Source organism: Anoplopoma fimbria, chromosome 20 (assembly GCF_027596085.1).
Source record: "Anoplopoma fimbria isolate UVic2021 breed Golden Eagle Sablefish chromosome 20, Afim_UVic_2022, whole genome shotgun sequence".
Lineage (NCBI taxonomy): Eukaryota > Metazoa > Chordata > Actinopteri > Perciformes > Anoplopomatidae > Anoplopoma > Anoplopoma fimbria.
Window position 1 is genome coordinate 10,147,095 of NC_072468.1, and position 18,141 is coordinate 10,165,235.

An 18,141-nucleotide genomic window follows, 5' to 3' on the forward strand; every position below is an offset into this window, starting at 1 on the left:
ATTAATACATTACTAATAATCATTTTAAAATGCAATCATGAAACTAACAGGAGCCATTTTGTTGCTAATGACTATTTTTGACACTTGAAGTGTATTATTCCAATAATACTTCTGTACTGTCACTGAGGTAACATTTTGAATGTAGGACTTGTACTTGTAATTGTGTACTTTCAAATAAGGTATTGCCGAAAACTTCCTGCATAATTTGACTGTTGTCTGCTTGGTAGATACATTTTACTATTCTGAATAATGTTCCCATTCTTTCACTGTGTATTCACAACTATATACTTTTAAACTATAATCCTTGATATAAATATATATAAAACGTAATGTCGGTGTTAAGTATGCTTATTATTCTGTATGTTTTTTTCTATAATTTGTAATTATTTAAGTCAAACATTTACAATTAGTTAACAATGTAACACACCATTTGTCATACAGAGCATGTGTTTAAACTTTAAAAACAATCAGCCATACAAATTCAGTTAATAAAGAAAGAAAAAATGTACTAAATCAGATGGTAATATTCATAATAATAACAACAACAACAACAACAACAATAATAATAATAATAATAATAATAATAATAATAATAAGAAGAAGAAGAAGAAGAAGAAGAAGAAGAAGAAGAATAATAATAATAATAATAATAATAATAAGAAGAAGAAGAAGAAGAAGAAGAAGAAGAAGAAGAAGAAGAAGAAGAAGAAAAAAAAACAATAATTTGTAAAAACAAAAATAAGATTTATTTTGGAGACGGACTTTTAAGAAAATTTAAGAAACAAAAAATGACGTTCAGTTTCACTTAGAAACAACTTAAAAGATGATATTGAGTTAAAATATTTTTTAGCTGTATGAACATGAAATTCTCCTAAGTGATGTTTGGGACTCTTGCATGTCAACAGCGCCCTCTAGCGTCCCTTTGCGGCGGAGTCTTTCAGAGACTTTCCCCCACAGCTGATGACGGAAGTAGCCGGTGAGTCTGTGACACGTCACTGAGGTCAAACGGGAGGAAAGATGGCGAGCACCTATGAGAGTTTCAACTTGTAAGTGCTGCGGCTCAATACTGCAACATCACGTCGCTTTATTTACTGTTCATACTGGAGGAAGAGGCGAAGCGTATCCGTGAGGACTGTATACTGACTCGGCTAAACGATAAAGCAGCTCTCCGTGTAGAGACCACCTCGTCAGCGCAGACATCGTGTTACCGCTCCATGCAAATAATGCTAACTGCACCTGATTCAACACAAAGTTTTCTACACTAATGAGCTCTTTCAATCGGGCTGGATACGTCAGCGGCTCGTCGTTAACATCACGTTGTTTAACAGGAGTCCCGTGCTACCGGGTGAATCTAGATATGAGTCGGTTTAGCGGATGCAACACTGCTACCTGCTGCTTCCAGTCGGTCACAGTGCTCCATTAGCTCACAAGGCTAACAGGTAGATGCTCCTGTCAGCTCGCTGTGTAGTCTTCCGCCAGTTCACTCTAGTCCGCGTATTTATGTAGTAATGACGGTGTTACACGGAGCCCTGCTGCTGCTGCTGCTGGGGTTGGTGGTGGGGTTGGTGGATGTGGTTAGATGTTAGTGCTCGTGGGTTTTTAAACAGCTCTCGTGTCTGTCTGTGTCACACCAGGCGCATCACACCAGAGAAGTTCTACATAGAGGCTCTTGATGACGGATCTGAGGATGTTCTGGCTATCGACAAGGTGTCGACCGAGACCACTCTCACAGGTGAGCTCAGGTTAGGGGATAGAGCTCCAGCTCATATGTAATTCAATGAGAACACAGTGGAGACTGTAGCAGCACTACTGTACCAGTAGTCATATATATTTAGCTCAATTTCTTGTAAACAAGCGTATAATAGTGTTTGATGTCAATTTAAATTTTGTTTCATATTTATTCTCAATATAATTATTATCTACCCAAGATTTTCCTCGTTGCCAGTGTTTTGGTACATTTTATAAAAAGAAAACAAAACAAGTCTAATGTAATCTTAAGTAAAGAGGTAAACATGGAACACCAATGTATGGTTTACATTTTTTACTTCCTTGGCTTTTGCAACTGCCTTCATCAATTCAAGTGTTGATTGTAAAAAAATATATATATTGTGTAAATGTTAATATGTTATACTGCTTCTATCTCCTCTGTGTTCTCATTCAATTACATTTTTTCAATTATGGGGATGCACCGATCCAATACCAGGAGTTATTAAATAAGCTGTAAAATTAAGCAATAGCAACTTGGTAGAAAGTCCTTAAGACAAAATTGAATACAATTCAAGTGTGAAATATTTTAGATGCATATATATGCGGTAATAAATTGATATTATCCACCTTTGCACAGTAGGCCCACTCCAATTGCACAAACACACATGATCAGTTGGGTCAATCATTTAGTGAAGTCGTTCCCAAACACTGGGGCGATATTTCATTTTGATAACGTTGCTACTTTTTCCCAGTCTCACATTATGTGTAGCTCACATCTAAAAGACACTTTTAAGGCATCACTTAATTCTCTTTAAATTTTTCAATGCATCATGAAAAAGTAGCTCAGTTGCTGCCCTAATTGAGAACATTCACACTGTCCCTTAACCCCTGTTGTGTGCCTGCTTTGGTCCTCAGTGAGGAGGGACATCCCTGCGTCTGCTGAGACCAGGCCGATATGTGGACTCATGGGGACGATCCGCCTGGTGGCAGGTAAGTTCAGAGTGAATGCCAACCGTCGGGACATTCCAGCAGCATTGGGGTTGGGTTTTCATCTCCAAGTACTTTCTTCTGTGTTAGGCATGTACCTGGTTGTCATCACAAAGAAGAAGAAGGTGGGGGACCTGCTGGGCCACACTGTGTGGAAGGCCGTGGACTTCGACATCATCTCCTACAAGAAGACCATACTGCACCTGACGGACAACCAGGTGAGGAACATGGCTGCTGATTGCTCTTGTGGATGGGAGAGCTGGCAGAACTCAACCAAGCTTGATGTGGTGGTCAGAGTATTTAGAGGGTTTACATATCTTTCAAGATGATGGACGTGATGGATGTCCATGTGAGGGCCAAGCAGCAAGGAGAAGGTGTCGCCAAAGTCACCCTTTGGTGTCCGAACAGCTTCTACTTCTACTGGCTTCATTACAGCCCTCTGTCTGTCTCTTTTTTCAGATGCAGGACAACAAGGCTTTCCTGTCCATGATCAACAACGTGCTTCACACAGACGGCTTCTACTTTGCAACGGATTACGACCTGACCCACACCCTGCAGCGCCTGGCCAACACCAGCCCTGAGTTTCAGGAGATGAGCCTTCTGGAGAGGGTGAGATGTACCTGAAGCCCCTTTACCCCCGCTGGACAGAAATTCCTAATTCTCTGACAAATAACTCTGCAATAGTCATGGTTATTTATCTGCTCCAGCTCCGATCAGCACAATAATCATTTATTAACTTACTAAACATACCATGAACATGCTCTTCTCAAAGCCACAAGACTCCAGTCAAGCAACAGTCATTTTTACGTCCCTGATAATCAAAACACACTTCGTTCAAGCTGGACAGAAACAAAATGAAACATAAGAAAAGACTTTGCTAGTCTTTCCACTCATCCAACAATCGCCAACTCTGGTTTGGGTCGAAATAAACCCTCAATTCACAGAGTTCCATGTGTAAAAAAACAGCCGATACATGTCCTCCTCAATGCTACCAGACTCCATTGAGATAAACGGTTATTTTACCTCGGCGATCATTTGAACGTTGAACGTGACACACCAGAAAAACAACAGAAAGGTATACTGGTCTACTGGCACTGGGAGAGGAGTACATAATTTAAGCTGGTTTTCAAGTGTTTAAAAAAACCTGCATATATGCACTCATTTTGGTTTGAAAAAGCGTGTTATAATCCACATACAGTCCAGACTCTTTGTGAATTGGTGATCTACAGTGGCCAGAATGAAATGCCCAATCAGAAATGTTGTTTCCCATATAATGACAAACTAACTGAATTCACTTAAACAATTTAAAAGTTACTAAAGTTGTTATGTATGTAGAAAAAACCCCAAAAAAAACCCCCTTCAGTCTCAATTAATTATTCCAAATTTACAATTGTTCAAGTTTTTTCCCCCACAGTAAGAGTCATCTCTCGGTGTAGGCCACTTCTTTGTCTGCCTATGTCTCTGGCCTTGTATTAACATGTGCTACCTGTCCCTGTTTCAGGCAGATCAGCGTTTTGTCTGGAACGGCCACCTGTTGAGAGAATTCATCGCACAGCCAGAGGTGAGACAACACAAACTTCTCTATCACCGCATTTATTTAGATTTCTCACTATTGGATACGTTCCCCCTCCTGAGTATTCTGGTCCGTAACTGTCTACCCCATTGGAAGCATGCTTGACTACTTTTGCCTGTTTTTAAACAGCGGACTAAATCAATAGCAGTTTGGCTTTACGACGCCCATAAGTTGGAAGCACCAGGAGCCTGCTATGATATTTATCTCCATTAGAACACTAGTTTTCATTTTGATTTAACAACTCTTTACATCAACACCCTTTACAACTGTAGTGCCCTTGCACAAGGAATTTATACCATTCGCTTGCTTTTTACCCTTAAAGCTTAACTTGTCGGAAAAAAATGGAAGTCTCCATATCCCATAGTGACACCTTGAAAATGGCGCTGAGAAGGAGAGCTTAATGTTGCTCGTGTTCCCCTGACTCTGGGAGTGCAACTTGCTCCAATCGGAGAACCAAGGTTACAAAAGTAACCTTACATGTGTTTTGTTTTTTATGTTAAACCCATCTAACATTGCTCTTATCTTACAGCTACACAAGTTTGTGTTTCCTGTCCTCCATGGCTGTATCCTTTGCTGCTGTTTGTTGGTTGCTGGATCTGTTTTAGTAAATGAGTGTGAGATCTTTCTTCACTACGTTGTTTGAGTGAGGCATTAAATAAGGCATGCCTACTTTATTGTTCATTTTAGATAATTGACTTTTAAAAGTGATCCATGTGCTTTTTTTTGTATAAAGGTAGTTGTAGTATAACCTATATACCGTTCAATGTGTTGATAGAAGAGTGTTTTTTTGTCTGTCCTTGATCAGGATAACTATTTAATGACTATGAGATGTAGAAAACTGTTTTCTAATTAAAGTGTCTGTAAACGCACAGTAGCAGGTCCAGTCTGCCGACCGCCATCTACATCTTTATGTGTGCGTAGCACTGACTCCTTACTATTCCACGTCAGTTTTCTTAACTCATCTGTCGACTAGTCATCACCATGAAGTCGGGCTGCATCAACGGAAAGGTGTTTGATTGGATCATCATCTCCAGGAGGAGCTGCTTCAGAGCCGGAGTCCGCTACTACGTCCGAGGTAACACTACTGTCCGCTATACTATTTCCGTCTGTTCTTCAGGGGACACATTTGCATTATTGTTAATCGATGTTTCACCAACACTTTTACAAGTGTTTTACAAACCTGTTTAAAACACATTTGCAGCTCATTTATGTCAGGAAAAAGTTGCTACTGCTAGCACATCCAGCGGATATTAATTCAATGATGACCGAACCTCTCAAACAGCTGTTTGTTGTTTTGTCTGCAGGCATTGACTCAGAAGGCCACCCTGCTAACTATGTGGAAACGGAGCAGATAGTGCAGTACAACAGCGCCAAGGCTTCGTTTGTTCAGGTGAGCCAAAACATTGACGCCCCAGGAGAGACGTAGTGAAGTCTGCCATAATGAAGAACAATCATTCAAGTCACAATCCAGTGGTTTGTTGTTATATCATGACGCCATACACTGTAAATATGATACATTAAAGGGTTACTTTGGTGACTTATGGGGACAGATTTATTTTTATTTGGTCCAGTATTTAGGGAGAAAGCTGCAGACAGCAGACACTAAATGGGCTGTAATGTAATCCTCACTATCAAATTTGGCCACTAAAAGTACTTGTTTTTGCCACTGACAGACTCAGATTGTTATTATAGGTGTCTGACAATATTATGGGAAGAACCCTACAGAGGAATGAAACCTTTTTTCATTACCTTTTTGTTGGTTATTGTGTCATGTGACTTGTTGCCGGGAGACTATAGGTGGAAGAGTTAGTGAGAGTTGGAGAGAGGAGTGCCGGTGTTGTCAGAAGTTTGTTGAATTTAGTTTTACCTAAAAGATTTTCAATGTCACGGCCGAAACATTTGGCATATTTTGACAATGTGACGCAGGGATTTCAGAACGAGACTTTTGCCAGCAAACAGACATGCCGGATCAGGTGAAAAGGTAAAGACAAAGGTTTTATTTCTCTTTTGGGTTCTTTCCATAATGTTGTCAGACACTTTTGATAACAATCTGAGCCTTTCAGTGGCAACAACAGAAACTTTTACTGGACGTACATTGACGTTGAGGAGTTGCACCGACCGATTACATTACAGCCCGTTTAGCGTCTGCAGCGGTCTCCATCAATACTCCAATTTCAAAAACTGTTGTACCCCTTAGTTGCTTTGAAACTAAAGGGACAATAGGGTGGAGGTTGAAAAAAATGTCCCTAGTTAACCCTCAAAATATATTTAAATTAATTTGAGCATTTTTTGGGGGGGGGTTTGTGTATTTTTGTTCCGCTAAAATTTGTTTTACATTAAATATTTCGGCCACAGTTGTGTGCACAGACCCAATACAGTCCACAGTCCTGTTTTAGCCCAGTGATCGTCTTCACATTGAATGTATTATGTCCTTTTTTTCTCCTCCTAGACGAGAGGCTCCATCCCCTTCTACTGGTCCCAAAGACCCAACCTCAAGTACAAGCCCAAACCACAGATCAACAAAACAGTGAACCATGTAAGCTGCCCTTTTTGTTTCCATGAGACAGATCATATTTATTTTCTTCTTCTTCATTCCTCACCCACTTTCTCTCTGTTGATCTCTTTTAGTTGGACGGATTCCAGAGACACTTTGACTCACAGATTATTCTCTATGGAAGACAAGTCATTTTGAACTTGGTAAGATGTCATTTTGTTATGAAATCATTGTGCCAGCTAGGTTTTGATTTCACACTTTTTAATTCATGACTAGAAAACATTTCTTATTTTTGATTTTTTTGTTATCCTTCTCCTCACAGATCAACCAAAAGGGCTCAGAACAGCCACTGGAGCTGGCGTTTGACAAGATGGTGAGCAGCTTGGGTAACGGCATGATCAAGTAAGATTACCACCAGCTCCGTGCTTCTCCCCTCACATGTGGCTGCTTTTTTTTTAGTAAGTTTTGGTAAATGCTTGTTTTTTCTGAAGGTACATAGCCTTTGACTTCCATAAGGAGTGCAGCCGGATGAGGTGGCACCGCCTGCATATCTTAGTTGACATGGTCGCGGAAATGCAGGACGAATTTGGGTGAGTGTGCTTTTTTGCTTTGTGCACCAGGTAGATATCTACATCCGCTTCTGCAGCAGAAGTAATGGTGTGTGTGTGTGGATACAGATATTTCCTGGTGGACGCAGACGGGAAGGTGATGTTGACACAGGAAGGGACATTTCGGAGCAACTGCATGGACTGTCTGGACCGCACCAACGTCATCCAGAGCATGCTGGCCCAACGCTCGCTGCAGTCACAGCTAAGGGTACTACTTTATCATCCTACAGGAAGTGGCCATAATAATAAAAACAGCTGAACATAGAGAGCAGTGGCTGTGCCCAGCCTGGGTTTTTGTCGGTTAGCACAATGTAATACAGAATAACGTCTATTTCCCCAGCACTAATATCATCAGCACAACAACAGTCATGTCAGTCGATCCGTGTTAAAGGGTTAGTTCAGATGGTCTGAACTGGGGATGTATGAAGTACTTATCCAAAGTCAGTGTATTGCCTACTGTAGATGGCGGCCAACATGCCCCCAGTTTAAATATTCAGACAGCAGTACCAGGCACAGGAGCAAAGCAATCTATATTCTCCCAAAAACAGTGATTCTACCTCGCAGAACACAGGAGTTGCTGGTCTACCGCTGCCTCGATCGGTTAGTTAGTATGCTTTGACTTTGATGAATCTGAACTAACCCTCTGAAATGCCAAAGTCACAATAACACAAACAAATGAACAGATCCAGGCAGAGGTGGACAAGCAACTTCTGTGTTCTGTGATGTGAAATTACAGTTTTTTTTCAATGGAGTCTGGTGCTTCAGCAAGAGTATAAACGGATATAACTGCTTCAGTTCCTCTTTGGAAATGGCTCTGTGCCGACCTCTAATTGACTCTTTCATTTTAAACTCAATTAAACTTCACACTTCCTTCAGATGTTTCACATTAAAAGCCGACCAGAAAAGGGACGGATTGTTCCCTGCTTTTCAGGAAGGATTTCATTCAAAGTAGCTTAACTGTCATTGAGAAAAGAAATTGCAAAATGGAAGGTTTAAGAAAAAAAGAAAAGCAAGTCAGAAGTGAAGAGGGCAAGTTTGACATAATTCTGTGTCTTGTAGTGAAGGCATAAATGGACATTATATTGAATTAATCAAGATGACAGGTACACATGCAGGAAGTGTTGAGTTTGCATTAACAGCAAATTAAAGAACTAGAGAACAGGGAGGCTTTAGCGTAGCCTTTGACAAATAAATCTGAGGTTTAATTTTGGACTCTCAAATCAAATGTGTGTGTGTGTGCCTGCAGAGAATTGGAGTCCTCCACGTGGGCCAGCAGATTGAGGAGCAGGCAGACTTTGGCAAGATGTTCAAGAACGGTGGGCTCACACTCGCACTCAACAGTTCCCTTTTGAACCGATCACCTGGCCAAGCCTACATTTAAGGTCATAGATGTTAATATGATCTGTTCTCTTCTATTTTTATTCTCCCCACCCGTCTGATCACGTGCAGCCTGGGCAGACAATGCCGACGCCTGTGCCAAGCAGTATGCCGGTACTGGTGCCTTGAAGACTGACTTCACCAGGTCAGTTTTCACACAGCTAACAGATAACATCCAGCTGAACACATGCTAACTACCTGTTAATGACAAAGGAAACAGTGAAAGGATGGAGGAAGGAGGTTTCTGCTGTTTTTCTATTCATCCATTTGTTTCCCCCCCAGTGTCAGTTGGTTGCTCTCTCAGACTAAGAGCATTTAGTTCACATGCAATAAGAAAGCTGTTCAAAATGGAGATGGTTTATCCTCTGGGGAGCATAGTGGGGCCTCAGTAAATTAGATTAGATGTTAGATGGTATTCAATATGGAGGATAGAGGACAAGGGATAACAAAATGGTTTGCATCCAACCTATGTGGACATAAGTGATTTTCTACATGTTGTTGACCCACATGATGATCTCTCAGGACAGGGAAGAGGACTCAGTGGGGGCTGGTGATGGACGGCTGGAACTCCATGATCCGATATTACAAAAACAACTTCTCCGATGGATTTAGACAGGTGGGTCCAAACCTTCGTGGATTTGATGTGTGGATAAGTGCCTTGTGTTTTACTAATAGAATGAGTAAGTAATAGGGACATCTCTATCAGATTACACTTGGGTTGGCCAAACTTTTGTCAATGTGAGCCATATACAGAAAGATAGTCACTTCAAGCGGTTACATTGCAAGAATATCAGTGTTTCTAGACCAGAAAACCCCATGTGCCCTTTTCCGAATGTGGGACTAATGTTTAGTTTCACCTCAACACAAAAAGTACTCATTTCCCAAACTTCGGCACTCTTCGACACGCTTTCTTTTGTCCTTACCAAATCAACTGAGGTAAATATTTTCAGTTATCAGTGAACTGAGCCGCCAGATAGGTTGTTACACAGAACCATCCGAGAAGCCGTCATTGGAAACTGTTTGGAAAAAAAATACGTGGCAGGTGATAGGATGAACCACCTGTCAATCAAACTCTTAACTGAAGCCACCCAGGAGAAGAGAGAAAACACATTTTCCATCTAGAAAAGCCTTCAGTATCATTCTTTGCTCTTCAACAAAGAAAAACTCTCCAGTTCTGTAATAACTGACTGCTAACCTCTTCAGGAGCCGCCATTGTCGTGAAGAGCAAATATTAGCCTTTCTGTGTCGTCTTTCACAAACTTAAGCCACGCCCATAGCAGCCAGAAGCTCGTCACAGAAATCCGATTGGTCGGTGCTCTGGCTTACCGGACACAAACACACTACTTGATACTTAAAGCCTGACAAGATGGTTTTCGTGTGATATGTGATCGCGCAATATCGCGAAAATCAAGCTGCCATGCTAGGTAAAGTAATCAACGTAGATCAAATATCTGTTCCTCATGGCAGCAACATCTAGTGGTCAACTAAGACGTGCTTTTTACAGACTCTATTTACTAGATTGTAGGTTATGTAGTTTGGCCACACATGATAGAAGGTGAAATATGGTACTGTACAGTTGAAATTTAGAGCTTTCGGTTATCGTCAGTTACAGTAGACTCTTGAAGTCTGGAGATTTCTAATTTCCTGACACAATGTAGGGACGACATAGTGATAAATGAGATAAATTTGAAAATAAGCAGAACTAAACATGAAGCTTTACACAGCAAGACAGCCTGAGCCCGATCCGACAGAAGCCTGAACAATCACAGGGCCAGCTGAGTAGTTATTAATGCTGGGCATTTACAGAATCAATTGGTCTGTTGTCACGCAGGACTCCATCGATCTGTTCCTGGGGAACTATGCTGTGGACGAAGCTGACTGGGCCACCCCGCTGCGTGACCCCAAAGACTGGAAGTTCCTGACGGTAAGAAGGGCTCTGGAAAATAGACGGATACGTTTTTTCTCTTTTCTGGATGTTTTTAAATGTGACTCTTTTCCTTTTCTAGTTGCCTATCGTCATGGTGGTAGCATTCTCCATGTGTATCATCTGTCTGCTAATGGCTGGTAAGACGAATTGCAATTAACTCAAATTAACACGCATTTTCATACAAATTTAGCAACATAAATCGGAGTTTAGTTGTTCCACTGACTCTGTATGACCTGCTGTCCCTGACCATCAGGTGAGACGTGGACTGAGACGCTGGCCTATGTTTTGTTCTGGGGAACAGCCAGCGTGGTGACGGGCGGCCTCATCCTCTTTAATGGACTGGACTTCGTAGACGCCCCCAAGCTGGTCCTGAAGGAGAAGCTGGACTGAATGTGTGCGTGTGGAAAGCAGCTTGGCCCTGGCGATCTCACCGCCTCATCCTCTGGCTCTTCGTCACTTTACCCCCAGCATCAGCAACCGCAGGCCTGGAGCCTTTACTAACAGACGGGGTGGGGTGGAGTGGAGGATGGCGGTGGGAGGCAGGGGGCCGGGCCTCGTGCGCAACAACGGCGAAAAAAAAAAGACAGGGACTGGGAGTGCACGGGCCGGCTGCTGTCCACACTGAAGCTACTGAAATGTGGACAGGACTGTCTGTCTGCAGTTTTACATGAAACTAAACCTCTGGAGTTTGTTCTTACCGGATGTGATTGTTTCCCTTTTTTCAGAGGAATGCTGTGGGACCTATACGTAAATGTCAGTCACATTGAATTCTCTTAATGGATGTATTGGGATCAGTTAATTTGCCTTTTGTCTTTTAAATTTTTTTGCATTGCCAATATATGTTCATCCATGCACAGATGCTCTGTCCACGGTTAGACGCTGCCTGCTTTGACCGATTCAAGACCAGAAACGGGTCATTGAGTGGGTCCAAAGGCTCCAGGAAATCCGGCCTTCTTTGGCGACAACTTCAGTTACACAGCCAGTGTATAAAAAGAAGTCCTCAGTATCCCCAACGTCTTTTGGCAACTTGTTGGATAGTGCATTTCAGCGTTCTTTTATCACTTCATATAGTCGTGAAATACATCAGGTATACTGTATATTTAACATGTGTTTTTGAAAATCATCTACGTCTTTGGTTGTCATCAGTATACATCATCATAAAAGGTTGATCAGTGAAAAGGCCACTGCAGAGTGTAAATGATGCTGGAGAAGGCAGAAACGAGCTCCACTGTTTGGAGTTGCAGTTGAGTTAAGTACCATTTACACTCTGCAGGAATTCAGGGACGGCGTGTCAGTTTCAGCTTGTTACATGCTTACAGTATCTTTTCACACTAAAATTCCAGCGAAGGTTTACTTATTTTTTAGGTTTACTTGCGCAACAGAACTACTTGGTTAGGTTCAGGCAGCAAAAACAAGTTAGGCTAAGGAAAATATTGTGTTTTTAAAAAATATCTACTGTGGTTACGCAACATATCTGTGTAAGTTACGTAACTATGTAAACTCCATAACTACGTAAATTAAGTAACTAGTTAATTCCGTAAACTACGGATGTTGCGTAATTTTTTGCTCTTAAATAAGTCATTTGTGAACAAGAATCAACAGAACCTATTGTTACACAGTATTGTTAACATTTTAACTCACTAAAGGGATGCCGAAGACACTACACTAATTAAGGGCAGCAGTAGGAAGTGAAGTTGCAAGTTGGTATTTCAGAGCGGTAGCAGCAGGCTAGCAGCAATGTTTAGGTATTGAGCTACAAACGTGATAATTCCTTTACAATAATATTGTTGGTTAGTGCGTTTGTGTAATTGGTCCTTGTAGCCTCCCGCACTTTCTTTAAAGCTAGTTTCGGTAATGTTGAGAAACTAGCAAGAGTACGCTAGAAAACAGCCCAAAGTGCCAACTCTTTTCCTATGAAATTTGCTAACAGCACAAGCTCCCAAAATTTGTTAATCTAGCTATAAAGTCGTCTGACCCACCCTTTCAGAACTTCCTCCAAAGCCACTTGCCAAAAATTACCACAATGGATGTAAACAACAAACATGGCTGTTGTTAGCACTCCAAGCTGTCGAGCTAGCAGCTTGTGGTGACGCGCAATGAGTGGACAGGCATTAAGCACATAAAATCATTTCTTTGTGCGACAGCAACCAGATTTTAATTTTCTTTTAATTTTGTCTGACCATTTTAACTATTGATTGCAGTCAGGATATAATTAGATTTTTAATGAAAAATGTTTTATAAGAAGATTAACAACCCTAGCTTTAGTGATCGGTTGGATATTGGATGTTGTTTCTGCAACCTTGTGTTAGCTTTCTGCTTACAATCTGATTCTAAATAACACTTGGTTTGTTTTAGGATGGAGATGCATGGATATACTTCAGATTTGGCCTGTTATGTTATCTGTGACATTCCTAAATATATTTGAAACGTTAACAATCTTGTTTAATGTTATGTTCTGTTGGGTCGTATAACTGGAGAGCATTAATTTCATTTTTTCACCAGCCGGGCTCTGGGCTCTTATCCTGTGCAAAGAGAATGTTCAACCTGATGAGGATCACACAAATGCATTATTAATTTTGACTCTGTAAATGTAGATTTTTGCTTCTTGATCAATGGGCCTCATGCAAGTGTTTTAAGAGAATATTGTATTTAGAATTCTGTCTTAGGTGCAAACGAAAATCATTTGAGTGGTCCAGACCTGTAGCACGAGTCATGAACTTTTTTGATTTAAAAATTGTTATGCCTTAATCTGAATGAATTTGCAGTTTAAATATGATACTGAAACGAGCTCAAATAAAATATTTAAGACAAATTTACAACAAAACTAATATTCTGTTCATTGTATCTTCATCGTGGCTTCCAATTTACTTAGATTTTAAAATATTATATATATTATATATTTTGTGATTATTGGACTATTTTGGGACTGAACCTTTACAAGAAGTGACCATAATTGGAGGAGAGGGACCCATCAGGGACCGGTACCGTTAGCATAGCAAACGCTAACTTACCATGTAACGCTAGTGCTAGCTAGCAAGCTTTATTAGCAAGGTGCATCCCTCATTCAAGATAACTGCGGTATTAATTGGGATGCTAATTTTGGCTAGCCAAAAAAAAGATAGTGTAAAGTGTGTTTCAGTACAACCAAATGCTGAACAAGACATCTTTTAAGTGACCAAAATTTTCCATTTCAATTTTATGAAATTAAATCCGAGAGAAAGTCCCTGTTATTTAATATTTAACTTTCATTTACGATATCCCAAAGTGGAATGAGGGATCTCTACGACGCTTAAACTTAAGTTAAAGCATTGATGACGGACGGGGATCCGTACTGGGCCTTGACTTTGTGGCTTTTAATGACTGTCCAAACATTTTCTTCACTTAAAAGAACCCCAGCCTTGAAGCCCTCAGTAAGCTTGGCAGTCTCTCCATCAGGCCCTTTACTCTGTCCTTGTTTTTTCCTTTGTGGAGACTACCGCACCATCAGTATTTGATCATTTTTGTCTGTTTCACTATTCAGAGGCGACCGACTGGTCTTGGATTGCAGCTCTGTGTGCATCTCATCTACTCTGGATGGCTGCACCATAGGGTTTTCCTGTTTTGTTGCTCTAAGACTGGCAGCCCTTTTTGTTGTCTGTCCACTTGGTGGCAGCTGAACAAGCTGAAAACACAGCTGTCATATTGACGCCTTGTTCTTGTAAATATTTTCACATACACATCCAGCAGATTGCTTCCTTTACACCAAAATACACAGCTACAACAGATCTCATCAGTGACCTGTTCACTTAATGAACAAGTGCCTTTACAATGTCAGAAAATCCAATACAGCGCCCGAACAAATACTGCTTTCATGAAGGTTTTAGGGATCCAGAGAGGATTAGGTTCTTGGAATGTGGTGTTTGTTAGTAATGTGAGGTAGGAGTATGATTTTGTGGTAAAGAGCTCAAACTTAAATACACCTGTATAGTGCAGTCAGAACTCCGTAAAACTAAACGACTCAAAGGGTTTCCGCACAGTTGAGCAGATACCTTTGCGGTGCGCTGTCCATAAAAGCTGTAGTGAGATGCTCAAAGGTGGTATTTTATGGGAGGTCATATGTTACCAGAAAAAGTTTCTGCTCCTCCCCCTTTAAATATCGTGCCATGTTTACTGTTGGAGTCTGTTTCAGGGTCCCTTTATCAGCTTCTATTAGCTTTCATGTGTAGAAAATTGTGTTATTTATCAGATTAGATAATGACAGCAGTACTTTGAACAGCCTTGGTCTTATGATTCATCTGTGTTTCTCCCCATTTATTGTTTTATTGTATGTTTAGTGCTTCTGAGCCTCTCTATATGTGGTGTTTTATTAGTTAGATTGTTTTATGAGTCTTTTGTTATTTCTTTTACTTATGTACTTTGTAACATGGTTTAAAAAAATAAGTGTTTATAATTAGAATGTGATGCTCATTTAAAGCTACCCAGCCGAGTTTTGAGGACTGGTGATCATATAATGTAACACAGTTTTTACATTTGTACATTTTTTGTACAATTTAACTGACCTACTTTTTCTTTTATCTGAATCATTTTACTTTGACTCAGGTCAAATTTCGCTGAAGTAAGTTTAATTTTAATTGAGAACAAATATTCTAGTACTCTCTCCATTCCTGCTCATTCCTCATTTGGCCTAATGCATCAATAACTATAAACAATTCCTCACAATTACTACTTTTAAACTATGATGTGGTACATTTGACTGCAAATACATTTTCTTCCTTAAAATTTGTATGCATGTGTTTTAGTGTACTGTGGTGTTCATTTTGGTGCTTGTATATGATTTTTTTTTTTTCTACTGCTTCTGCCATTGACAATACCATCATTTTGCTGGCTTATTCAACAGAATGGGGATCAGATGATGACGACACTACAAGCTTAAAATGCCACTTCAGATTACTGAGCAGGAAGAGCGAGGCCTGCTGGGTGAGCTACCACAGGTCAAAACTGAAAGACACCAAGGAATTTCACTCCATTCAATAAAATACTGTAACCAAATGTCATCCTGTGCAGCAACGGTCAGTAAAGGGGCCATAGTAGACCAGAATTAAAAATGTTGGTACTATTAATTCTTTACTGATAATTACAAGAGTGTATGAAAGTACAAAACAAATACTGAAGATCCAATTAAAAAAAGCTTTCAAGTGCATGTCACGGTCTGGAATGGAATTGTCTAAGTTGTCATCACCTGACCTAAGTACGTAACTTCTGTGGGATGTAAACCTTGTCTCTGGTCTAAGACGTCAACTGAAGCTGTGTCCCAATCCAGCGGCTGCAGCCTTCGGAGGACCCAGCCTTCGCGGTCTACGTCGGCCGCGTCCTTTGAATACCGCAAAGGCTCGACCGAACGGCTCTCGGTCGCGTTAATTGGTTAGTTAATAGCGTCACGTAAATTAACCGATCATTTTAACATAAGTGTGATCTGATCAGGTCTTTTGTTTTTAGTTTTAACACTTGTATGGGTAGATATACACGTGAGTTAAAACCCAATAATTACCTTTAAATGTGAATACTCCCGTTGCTGGTCCACTAGTCGCCATGTCGATTAAAAAAATCAACTTCACCGGCATGCAATGAATCTTGGGATATGTTGAGGAGTGAAGGATATCCTCCGAATCTGGGAAAAGTAGGCTGCATTTGTCGGCCGCATTAGAAGGAGTCTTTGAAATGGGACTTCCTCGTTGTGGCCGCTGTGACGCAATCGGTCTACAAATGCAGACCCCGAAGGATGCAGCCGCTGGATTGGGACACAGCTTTTAAATGTATTCAATACTTGATATTTCTCTGGCCATCTGCTGAGTCCTGGTAAATGACCTTTCACCTCTTCCCAGTGAATGCTGTTAGTAGTTTTAATCTGGGTCACTGGTACTTGTACCCCACCTACACCGGGCATTTCATTTGTATCTCTATCTGGGCACTTTTTGTTCATAAGGAAAAAAACATGTTAAAGCGGGGTGTAAAGACATGTAGAACACATTGGGATCTGAAGGCGATCGATCAGCCAGAACACATGTAGAGTATAGTAGACCGGTTCTGATTTGGATTTGATTTCAGCCAGGTGTAAATGGATTGTGACCACATTCTTTAGAAAAATGTATGCCAAGTTGCAATGTCACCTAGCTTTGCCGCTTCCTGCTAGCTTACGCAACCCCAGCATTACATTACATGACATTTATTTTGCTGGCGCTTTTATCCAAAGCTACTTCTAATATGTGCATTTGAAACAAAAAGATACAACCCAAACATTGCAAGAATCTTGCAAGTACATCAACTTTATCAAATAGGCTGATATACTTTAAGTGCTACAGTAAGAGACAATATTAGATAGGGGTTAGATTACATTTTTTTATTGTATTTTATGGGGCCAAGGTGCAGTCTGAACAAAAAGTTTTCAGTGGTAAGATGTTTCTGCTGTCCTGACCTCAATGGGGACCTTATTCCACCCTTGTGGAGCCAGGACAGCAAACAGTTGTGACTTTGTGGAGCCGTAACCTAATATCGGCTTGCTACTCCCTTCTAGTGAAGGAGTAGGAAGCCAGATTGTCAGTAGCAGAGCGTAGTATATGGCCTGTAGTGTAGGGTTTGGCATGTCTTTGATGTAGGATGCGTCCAAACCACTAAGAGATGTCAGCCAGACAAGCAGAGAGGCGTTTCTATCACATGGGTTTTCTGAGCAAAGGCAAGGTCTGTTGAGTGCCAGCAAAAGCTGCAAGTGGTAGCAGCTCATAAGTCTTTCATTGACATCGAAATGTCCCCTAACTCATTTGCATATTGAGATTTTATCAGGTGTAAATGCTCATGGATGACGTATCCAGATATAGATCACATGTTTATACCAGGTGTAATGCCATAATGTTGTTGATTACTCGTGTTCATTCAGTCTCCTGTCCAGGGTCCTTAATGTTTTGCTGATGGAGTGCTCCGCAGAGCATACACCACTCCAGTCTTCCTCTCCTGTCTTTAGGGTGACCAAGCAGAGATGTTATTTATTGAGTGATAAATGAAGACTCTGGTTAGATGTTCCAGCTGCCAGAGGACAATCCACCTACATACATAAGGGAGTCCCATTGGGATACTTTAGGTGTTCTCTATTGGTTTAGCAGTATCGTGCTGGTCTGAAGTCAGGGCAGGATTCTCTTCATGGTGATGGAAATTTGTCTTTGACCTAACTCACGTAGGTACATCTAGCAGAGGAGAGCACGCCCAAAGCCCATCCACATCCCACACCAGAGACCTTCTCCAGGCATATGAAATCCACCTCCATGACTAGCACCTCCATCTGCTAAAGAAGGTCAAGAGCTGTGCTTGAAAGCTTTGGAAGCAACAAATAGGTTGGACTTGGTGTTGATAATGTTTTTGTAAAGCTACAGTTTATAAGATCAAGAGTGAACATTCAAGCTCAACATTATTTCTGTTGTTCCATGGCAATATTAGTGAT

At 40.8% G+C, this 18,141-nt stretch overlaps 1 protein-coding gene across 2 annotated transcripts; it reads left to right on the plus strand.

Annotated features, from left to right (window-relative positions):
* Positions 1-972: 972 nt before the first annotated feature.
* Positions 973-13,501, plus strand: LOC129109258 (phosphatidylinositol-3-phosphatase SAC1-B). 2 transcript variants are annotated; one of them, XM_054621288.1, is made up of 20 exons: positions 973-1,046; positions 1,635-1,732; positions 2,623-2,697; positions 2,785-2,912; positions 3,154-3,303; positions 4,196-4,255; positions 4,797-4,830; positions 5,241-5,342; positions 5,572-5,657; positions 6,717-6,803; positions 6,896-6,964; positions 7,084-7,163; positions 7,253-7,351; positions 7,439-7,577; positions 8,616-8,685; positions 8,819-8,891; positions 9,269-9,362; positions 10,578-10,670; positions 10,753-10,810; positions 10,927-13,501. In XM_054621288.1, exons 1-20 carry the CDS (start codon positions 1,018-1,020, stop codon positions 11,061-11,063), a joined length of 1,761 nt encoding a protein of 586 aa, XP_054477263.1. In that variant the 5' UTR covers positions 973-1,017; the 3' UTR covers positions 11,064-13,501. The 2 variants fall into 2 exon arrangements, with proteins under 2 accessions (XP_054477263.1, XP_054477262.1); XM_054621287.1 differs by lacking the exon at positions 973-1,046 and adding an exon at positions 1,354-1,439.
* The last annotated feature ends 4,640 nt before the right edge of the window (positions 13,502-18,141 follow it).